Genomic DNA, 10,919 nt, shown 5'->3' with positions numbered 1-10,919 from the left:
TTTTCTCCGGATTACATAGAGGTTTCAATGCGTTAAGTCGCAATAATAACAATGTTGTTTGAGTGTGCGTGAGTGCAGTGAGTGATCGAGTGAGTGAGTGAGTGATCGAGTGATCGAGTGAGTGAGTGAGTGAGTGAGTGAGTGAGTGAGTGAGTGAGTGAGTGAGTGAGTGAGTGAGTGAGTGAGTGAGTGATCGAGTGAGTAAAAGAATTTAACAATTGCCTTTATCAGTAAGCTGAAGTGCTAGTTAGTATTGAAGTCTTCTAAAAAACGCCTGCTCATGTATGTATGTATGTTTGTATGTATGTGTGTGTGTGTAGGTATGTATGTGTGTGTGTGTGTATGTGTGTGTGAGTGTGTGTCTAACTAGAGACTCACAAAGTCTAAATAAGAACACTCCTATTGCAACCAGCAACCCTATTTCTTGCACAGAAAATTATCTTACTTAATTATTTTGTCCTTTTAGAAATTGAAAAGCTTCTATTCGTGTTCATGCGTGTGTGTTTCGGTACGTATCTGTATGTATGTGTGCGTGTGTCTCTGTATGTATGTGTGTATATATGTATGTGGGTGTATTATGATAGCTCAGTCGGTTGTAGTACGTCCAGTCATCCATTCATTTTATTTGTATGTAATTAGAAAATCAAAAGACCTTTTTTTATTAATATATTTTTATTTTAAAGATTCGTCAGCGCGTTCACAATTTGAAATTATTAAACTTTATAAATATTGAAAGAAAATTAACATGTGAAATAAACACACACACACACACACACGCACACGCACAAACACATTTACATAAATGTATATACATACATATATATTTATTTATTTATTTTTATATATGTATATATATATTTATATTTATTTATATAATTTATATACAGTGTGGGCAAATTTATATAAATGATATACAAATAAAACATTATGCAACCTATAATAATAATAATAATAATAATAATAATAATAATAATAATAATAATAATAATAATAATAATAATAATAATAATAGCAGCAACGAAATAGCAGGGGTGATAAAATAATACTATTACATTGAGGGCAATAATAATAACAATAATAATAATAATAATAACATAAGCTTTCATCATTTTCATCATCCACATCATCATCATTATCACAGAAATAAAAAAAATGTGATATATATATATATATATATATATATATATATATGATTGTGTGTGTGTGTGTGCGTGTGTGTGTGTGTGTGTGTGTGTGTGTGTGTGTGTGTGTGTGTGTGTGTGTGTGTGCATATATTAATTATATTTAAAATAATAATAAAATAAATAATTAAATTTCATTTCACGCTTTTATACGTTATAAAAAAAAGGAGTAAACCGACTGAGCAGACTAAAAATATATCAACCAATCACGAAGCTTATCACAGATGATTGATGTCTTAATCTAGCGAATCAAAAACCAAATCAATTAATTAGCACAACCATTCAACCAATCGAAATCAACTAATTAACATATTAATGATAATAACAGCATTAATCCATTTTTTTTAACACAAAATCGTCAACACAGTATAGTTATATAATTAGTCAGTAAGACGTTCAATCAATCAACCAATCAATCAACCAATCAATCAACCAATCAATCAATCAACCAACCAATCAATCAACCAACCAAAACATTAAAAATTTCAGTTCATCAACAGAATGGAGATGCAGTCGGATCGATTCCTTTAAAAATATTTTTAATAGAGCCACCGCCACTACCACTACCACTGCCGCCGATAAAGCTACTACTTACGCCACCAAAACTACTGCTACTACCAGTACTGCTACTGTTGTAGGTAGCACAGTTGCTTGTTACAAGCTGATCGTAAGTATCCGTTAGAAATGGCGATGTGGTTTGCGTCGTTGTGTAATTTAGGAAACCACCAAAATTATTATTATTATTGTTGTTGTTAATGACCTCACCCAAATTATTATTATTATTCTTATTATTATTAACCTTTTTCCCAAATCTATTGTTATTATTTCTTTTCTTCATATTAGCATTACCATTATCATTATTATTGTCGTTGTTGTTGTTGTTGTGAGTGGTGCTGTAAAGGGCCGACAAGAAATTGGCATTAGGGGCCCTGTTGTAGGAAGGTTGGGCCGAGTGGTCCGCCGGCCCTCTGGTGGGCGACAAAAGGGGTGATTGAAATTGCAGGACTGATTTCTGCTGCTGCTGCCGTCCTCTGTTCGACTTTTTCGTGATCTTACCTCCCCCCAGCACTAGAGATGACGATGACGGATTAGTAAGAAGTGACGACGACGACAAAGGAGGTGATGACGTTTTTTTAAACTTTTTCACTTTCAGTTTGAGGGGGGTATGTTTCTTGCTGCTGCCGCTGTGGACATCCTCGCCCTGACCTGGTATGCAGCTGTAGACGTAACTATCTGACGTCTTCATCCCCCCAGTGGCGTCATCCTTATCGGCGTTACTCACGTCATCCTCGCTATCTATTTCTTTCTGAGCGCATTTTTTGCTTTCTGAGTTCGATGACTTTTTAATTTTGAACTTTTGGTACAAAATTTTTGCAGGAGTCTTCGCTTCTTGAGAAAATGAAGATGATGTAGATGGGGATGATGATGATGCTGCGATCTCTGATGACGACAATGACGATGACGTCAGTGACGATGAGCACGACGATGAAGATGGTGGCACGCTATCGTCAGCTGTGGACGCCTCTTTAGCTTTAACGGTGAGATTTGATGAAGTTGATGGTGCCGTTGGGGAGAGTATTGTCGATGGAGTGTCATCATCTTCATCGTCATGTTCCACCAACCCCATTGAAGATGAAGAGGAAGATATCGGCGCGAATGTTGGCGTCCTGGAGTTGGCAACGATCCGAGCTAACTCCTGATCAGAAGCGTTCGAGTAGCGCTTCAAAAATTCCTCCAACGAACCGAGTTTTGGCACTTCAACAGCTTTCGTTTCTTCAACGCTGCTTGGTGCTGTCGTCGATGAAGTTGTCAACACTGCTGCCGCAGCTGCTGCTGATGTTGTGTCTGTTGACATTGCTATTGATGCTGATGATGTCGTTGATAATGATCTCTGCTCTTCCACATTTTCTTGTTGTCGCTTAATTTTTCTCATCAACCTTGGATCTCTTGAAAGCACTTTATTACCAGATGAGGCCGTGACGGCAGATGTGGAACATGAAGCTACCACCGGTCCCACACTTATCGCTTGGCTCATTTCTGAAGCCGATTCATTAGAAAAAGCAGCAGCAGTAACGTTAACAGCAGCAGCAGTAGTTGTAGAAGCTGCATTAGTAGCTGCACTATTTACAACAAACATACCGCCGCCAGTTGGAGTCCAGTAAAAATCAGCATTATTACTGCTGTTTCTGTCGTAATAATTGTTCTTACTACTAGCACTTTCAACCTGTTGGTCGGATCTTCTATACTTGAATACTCTGGGATCGTTTGACCACATTTCGTCGGCGGGATCCACGAAGTAGGGTAGTGTGGCAGGCCCGGTGTCCACGGGGTGTACCTTGTAAGGCCCGATGTACTTGCAGTCGAATGGAAGTTCGTTCGGCTCGGTTAGGCAGAATGATTTTGACCTGTCGGTGGCAAGTTGTAATTTTGTTTATAAAATTAATACCGTTATTTGAGATGACCAAAAAAATGAAGAACTTCAAAAACTAATTAAATGTATTAAGAGATATTTTAAATGAAGATCATTCACCACGCATACAAACACAGACAGACAGACAGACAAAAATTCCTGAATACTCACTCCAATACTGACGAAGTAGCTGATGCATTACTGTCACAACCTTCAACCAATAGGCTACTTTGTGGCGGGGGACTCATCAGATCAGATGAACAAACCTGGAAAGATGACGTCGACGATGACGCCATGGATGATGGTGTAGTTGCTGTGCTTGTAGTAGCAGCAGTAACGGCAGCTGCTGCAGCAGCCAGAGCATCATACAAAGCCCTCTCCTTTTCCTGTAGCTCGGTTATCAGCTTCATGCTCGTTTCAGAGAACGTGTTCATCTTTTCGATTTTGCACATTTTTATGTACAAGTCCCTCTGTGCCTCAGGTAGGCTGGCTAAGTTTATACCGCCTAGTAACTCGTCCTCATCTTCATGTGTGTTTTGTGTTGTTGTTGTTGCTGATGTTGTCGTTGACTGCTGATGGCTGTTGTTGTTGTTCTGCGATTCTGAAGTTGTTGTAGTTGACGATTTCGCTGCAGCTGCTGTTGTTGTGGTTGACGTTGTTGACTCAGCAGCAGTGGAAGCGGAAGGAGAAGATTCATTCATCTCAAAATTGTACAAGTCGAAGTCGTCGTCATCCTCGTTGTTGTTGTTGTTGTTGTTGCTGCTGTTGTTGTTGTTGCTGTCGTTGTTGTTGCCGCCGGCAATAGTATTTTTAGTTGCCGTCTTTTTGCCACTCACCGCATCACTATCCTTAGCAGCTGTACCATACAGATCATCATCATCATCATCGTCGTCATCGTCACGTACATTGCACTCACTGTTACTGTTTAGACTCTTTTTATTATTATTGGTATTATCATTAGTGCTATCATTATTACCGATGTTGTTGTTGTTGTTGCTATTTTTAGAAGGTGGGCTGGGCATTTTTAGTGCCACGGAGAGTCGTGATTGGTTGGAAAATTGATGATTGACATCGCCACTGCTGCTGCTGTTACTGTCAAAAAACGGTATAGCATTGCTAAAGGGCGCTTTATTAATACAATTATTGTTGTTGATGTTTTTGTTGATGTTGTTGTTGCTGTTGCTGATGTTGTTGTTGTTTATGTTACTAAAGTTAGGCGGTGGCATGCTATGCAGAGCACTCATTAAAATCTGGGGCAACATTTCACTAATCTTATTACCATTAATGCTATTCACATTATTAATGTTATTTTCATTAATGCTATGGGGCATTCGGAAATTGTTATTGTTATTATTATTGTTAATAATAAGGCTGCTCATATTATTATTATTAATATTTATATTATTATTACTATTGTTGTTGTTGTTGCTGTTGATGTTCATATTATTTGAGATATTTGCTATGTTCCCATTACTCAAAAGTAAGCCAATGGCTTGATTTATCGCCTGGTTGACGATCTGCTGTGGGTTATGTTGCTGCTGCTGCTGCTGCTGCTGATGATGATGATGAAGTGGTTGTTGCTGTGGCTGGGGTAGTCTGAAATTTTGAAGAGTCATATGCGGGACCTGCCCTAGAGGGTTTGGGCCAAGTAAGGGTAACCTGAGGTGGTTATTTGAGGGTAGGTTTGGTCTGTCACCTAGTAAAGATTTAGAATGGAAAATATTTTTGTTGTTGTTGTTGTTGTTGTCGTTGAAATTGTTGTTGTTCTTTCTGTTGTTGAAATTAGGATTTGGAAACGTCATATTCATGTTATTATTGTTAATGTTGTTGTTGTAATTGTTGTTATAGGAAAAATTGTTGTTGTTGCTGCTGTTATTGATGTTGTTATTGTTGTTGTTGTTGTTTGCTGGATAAAACGATCCAGGCATTGTTCTAAAATCCACGTCTTGATCTGAAAAAAAAAAATTAACCCATTTACATTAAACAAATGAATCAATATGAATGAACGAATGCTTGGAAAAATAGAAGAATGCGTGAATGAATGAATGAATGAATGAATGAATAAATGAATAAATGAATAAATGAATGAATGAATAAATAGATAAATGAACGAATCAATGGATCAATCAACCAATGAATCAATCAATCCACAAACAAATGAATGAATAAAAAAAAAAAAAGAAAGAATAAAAATCCCAGCGTACAATTTTTACCAATAGCATCCATAGACATTGGTTGTAAGTTTCTATGATCGACATCCATCAAAGATGATGAAATCATTGACGAGGACACAACCGACGATGATGACGACGATGAAGATGAAGTAGTAGCAACTGAATTTTCGTCGTTGTTGCTATTGCTACTTTTGTCATTATCGTTATTTTTGTTGATGTTATTAACGCCATAGCTGCTGTTATTATTATCACTATTATTATTATTATTATTATTATTATTATTATTATTATTATTATTATTATTATTATTATTATTATAGTTAGTATTGTTACTGCAGTCATAATAATCATTGTTGTTGTTGTTACTCGGGTCAGGGCTGCCTATATCGTCTTCAAACTTGCAAACCTTGATACCGCCATTATTAATGGTATTTCTTTTACCACTATTTACGTCATTCTTACCGCCGTCGTTGTTGTCGTCGTCATCATCGTCATTCATATGCGCATAGTTGTTCATCATCACGTCCTCAATGAAGACGACAGAGGACGACGACGACGACGACTGCATGGAAGTCGAAGACGACTGCTGCTGCTGCTGCAGCGACGCGTTGCCGCTGTTGTAGTTACTGTAATGTTCCTTAACATGATCTGGGGGAATGCCGAGTAAACTGGGCTTCACGTGCGGGTAGAATTTTGGCCTCCTGTACAAAAATTTTTAGACATTCAGGTTTGAAAGTAGGCCCATCACTAGCAATAAAACTAACAACACTAATTAAAATGACAGGTTTAAAATAAAACGAACCTCTGCACAGAATTGATAGCGGCCATCTTTAGAGCGGCAACTATTTCCTCCTCTGTGGCGTTCTCCGTATTGGGGACAACTATTTTTAGATCGAGTAGGGATGGGACCTTTTTCTTAGGAGGTTGGTCAGGGTCATCTGATCGGTTAATGGGAAGTTATGAATAAATTAGCATAATTAATGAGGCTGCGATTGAATCAGATAAATTAATTTATTAATGAGATGTGGAATTGAATTAGTATAAGAAATATGACGATGGCAAACCTTGGTTCATGGTTCTCTTTCTACTGATCTCATTGAAATCGTTCTGCGCAGAACAAATTTATAGGAAATGAAATACTTAAAATATAATACTAAATAAACAACAATTTAAAAATAAAACCAGCATTATCAACTACAACAACAACATCAAAATTAAAAACAACAGCAACAACATCAACGACCATTTCAACATACATCAACATGTAGATAATGGCACTTCTTCCCGTACGAACACTGCCCAGTAGCCTGGTAAGTCTTACAAATATCTCTGGTTACACCCTTCAAACTTCGATCATGTGAAAAGATGCAGTCTGATCCCTAATTTAGGGTAAAATTGTGACAAAAAGTTACAGAAGGTGGTGGCAAATTTGTGAAATTTATAAAAATTCTACTGAAATTGGTGGAAAATTAGTGAAACTGGGGTATAAATATAGTGATGTGCTTGTTTGTTGTAGGCTGCATTTTTAAGGAGTGGAATTTTAAAGTCGTGCATTCAAAATCATTATAAAACAATGGAATATATATGTGGAGTGATTCATATTAGGTGGAATGAACATGGCATATTTCTAGTGTCATAGTCTTGTGGTTTTGATTATGTGAAATAATTTTGTGATCATTCTGTTAGTACATTTTGGCAAATAAGTTAATTATGGTTAGGCAAGGCTGAAAAAAAAATTGTTCAACTACTTAAAATAAAATGTATAATAATAATGAAATCAAATGAATAAAAGAAATAATAATCACTTTGGCACAGTTTCCTTCGAAGAAAAATTTGCAGAATCTAACTCTTTTCTTCCCGCTCGATGAATATTTCTGTTGTAGGAAATTAGATAATTTAATTAAATATTTCTTTCATGGTTACTAGTCATCAACATATTTTCTACAACTGTTTTCTACAAATAGTAACCTCGTTATCATTCTGAAAGTCTTGAAATTGTCTGTTTGAGCTGTTAATTATAAAATAAAATGCTATTTTAGTAAATGAGTCATAAAAAAATTTGTTTTAAATCAAACTTTGAACCAAAAAACTACTAAAAGTTAAAAAAAATAAAAAAAATAAGTAAGAACCTAATGTTATAATCGTTGTCATCACTGTTGTACTGGTCATCATCAGATGGACAGTCATCCATCCCTCTAACTTTCTTCGGTACAGAGACACCATAATCATAGCCATCGTAGAAACCATTGTAATCAAAATAAGGGTCATCGGTGTAAGGCACTTCTTGGGGATAAGTTTCCTCGTGTCTTCTTTTCGACTGTGATCATTGGAAACATGAATTATAAAATAAAACATTTAACTCCCTTAATTGACTTAAAAGTTTAAATAATCCCAAGGTAGGCCAGGGAATGAATAAGATGAATTATTGTAAAACAACAAACGGAAAAAATTAGACTGTGAACCTTTTTGCCAGAATGGTGACTTCGGTGATGTTTTTTATCTGGTTTTGGTGTTTCTGGAGACTTTTTTCTAGTTTTTTCAACAGGCTTTGTATCTATATTTTAGGGAAATGTTTTTTAAGACAAAATTTATAAATAGATAGAACAATTCGCACAAAAATGATCTTGGTCACTAGACTGTTGAGGGTTACACTTTTTAGTAGGCAAAGGGTTGTTATATTCGAGTTTCAGATTTCAACACTTAATTTAATACATTTACACATTTATCAAGTTAAATTATATATGAAATAGTTGAAAAACAAGGGCCCAGCAAGCCAAGTTATCTGAACCCTTCTTCTCAAAAAGTGTAACTCAAAGTCAGTAGAATGACCAAGTTGGAATAGACTTTTGATTGGAACCCACCTATAACAGCCTGTTTCTCATCTTCACTGTCGTCTTCTAATTCGCCATCCTCAAGCTCATTATTAGTCTCAACTTCGTCCTTCTTTTCGTCGTCCCCCATTGTTTCAACTAAACTTTCCACTCTAGACTTTTTAACAAGATTATTTCTTGGTCAAAAGTGGGATATGATTGCTTTTGTGCTGAATTTCTGACCGGTGGTGATAAGAAGGATGATTAAATAAATTAATAAGGACCAATTTGTGTCTTATTTATGTTCGTGCCTTCGGTAAAAAAGGTTTTACCGTCATTCGTACATAAAATATTAAAATTAGAGATTAGTGAAAGAAACAAAAATATGGTTACGTGACCAATCATTCGTTCGCTCACAAATCGCAAAATTTAAAAAGAAAAAGTCACATGCAAGTAGTGAATTTTAAAACAAAACAAAATATCGTTTCACTTAAGTGAATTTAATGAAATTAATTACAGAAATTAAGAATAATGCCTAGTCCGAATCATTCACGTAGCATAAAGCAGTCCCTAAGGCGTCCATTAACGCGCACGAATATAAATAATTTAAGGCACACATTAACATAATTAATTCTTTCAACAACATACACACAAGAATCAAATGATTACTGTCGAATGATTTTTTGATATAAATTCATTTTCTAACCTTTGTTCTAACCAAAATTAAACACAGACTCGACCAAACTTAAGAAATAATCACCACCACCACAAGCTCCACGTGGTTTGCAGTTATTGTTTGTCAAATGGCAAGTTTTCTTTTAATTTGTGGTTCTGAAGAGCACAAATTAACAACAAATCACACAAGGACCTTTTTCATAATAATGTGACTTATGCAGTTTAGAAAAAATGTTCAAAATTGACGTAGGATTTTCAATATTTAAGACTTTTAATTACGAAAAATCTTCGCGAACATACATCACGGCCTTGCATTAGAATGACTAAAACAAGAATAAGCAAAATATTATATAGTAACAGCTGTGCACTTTAAGCCAGCAGTTGTAATTATGTAATGCGGCCAAACCACGTAAGGCTCATAGCAAAGAATGCCGGATGTAAAAATCAACAATAAAGAATTTAACAATTTTTAATTAAATTTAATATTTTAAATCGTGAATTAGTGCAATTTTAATTATTATTTAAAGTTAAATAAATTTTGATAATTATTATTTAAGTATTTCCAGAGATGGCAGGCTTAACCAGGCACTTTTCCGTATCTAAATATCAGGCACGTTACGCCGTTATAAACATAAGTCCACTTTTAAATTCATTCACAAAAAGTTTAAAATTCATTCAGCTAGATACGCAATGTTTACTAATTTTTCTTTCAAATTATTGCTTTTTAAACCTAAAAGTTTTTAAAAATAAGAATAAAATGCATAAAAAAAGATGGCGCCGTTCAAAAAATAATTTAGAAGAAGGCGAATTGAGCGATTCCGAAAGTTATTCATCGTGGTCATCAACTTCCACAGCAATTTCGGTTTCATCGTCATCATCATCAAAAGCCGCTTCCAAAAAACACAAAAGACGCCCGAAGAAGAAAAGATATAAGAAACACCCTCGCGAACATAAAAAATCGAACAGAAAACTTCCAAATTCACTCAAAAACCCTCAAGCGGAACCAGCTTTCTTGCTAAATAACAATCTTTCTCAGTCCGTCATAAATCTACCAAATCATTTTCTTCACGAAGGGAACTGCCTATCCCAGCTACAATACCCAATCTATCCCCAACATTCCAATCCCATTCTATCTCCGGAAAATCTCAACAGGGTGACGGCCATTGTCGGCGAAACTATAAGCGCAACTTTGACAAACACTTTGAAAAGTATTGCCAGTGCACTTCTACAAAACTGCCTATCCTCTAACAACTCTAACAATCCTTCAATAAATGCTCTTTCTAGTCTCAAATTTTGGAATAATTTCAACTCTACACTAAATTCTTACATCAACGTTAACAATAGTAACGTAATTAGTAACACAAACAGCATTAGTAACAGTGTTAAACAGACAAATTTCTCGAAACCGACTAAAAGTTGGTTACCAAGACCACCTCATGTTCCGAGCAACAATTCCAAATATACTCCTTACAAATCAACAAATGCAGAGCTTGCGAGTAAGGCCCAATTAAATTTTGACATTCTACAATTCGTTATTCATAATAATAATAACAACTGCAATAACAGTAACAACAACAATAATAACTATCAAGATTTTCTTGGTAAACCCTGCCAAAAAATCGTCTTTCTATGCTAGCAAGAAAAGCCAAGCATTTCAAACAATTTTAAC

At 35.5% G+C, this 10,919-nt stretch overlaps 1 protein-coding gene across 1 annotated transcript in view; it reads left to right on the top strand.

Annotated features, from left to right (window-relative positions):
* Positions 1-10,007: 10,007 nt before the first annotated feature.
* The window catches only part of HELRODRAFT_172096 (hypothetical protein), a gene marked incomplete at both ends in the record, with an annotated part of 1,545 nt that continues 633 nt past the window's right edge, over positions 10,008-10,919 (top strand). Inside the window, one exon of the mRNA XM_009018764.1 lies at positions 10,008-10,746. Within this exon, the coding sequence (XP_009017012.1) occupies positions 10,008-10,746 (739 nt within the window). The remainder of the gene's footprint in view (positions 10,747-10,919) is intronic.

This window comes from Helobdella robusta (genome assembly GCF_000326865.2).
Source record: "Helobdella robusta unplaced genomic scaffold HELROscaffold_22, whole genome shotgun sequence".
NCBI lineage: Eukaryota > Metazoa > Annelida > Clitellata > Rhynchobdellida > Glossiphoniidae > Helobdella > Helobdella robusta.
Note: the sequence above shows the minus strand (reverse complement) of the source record. Positions and strands in the feature narration are given on the sequence as shown.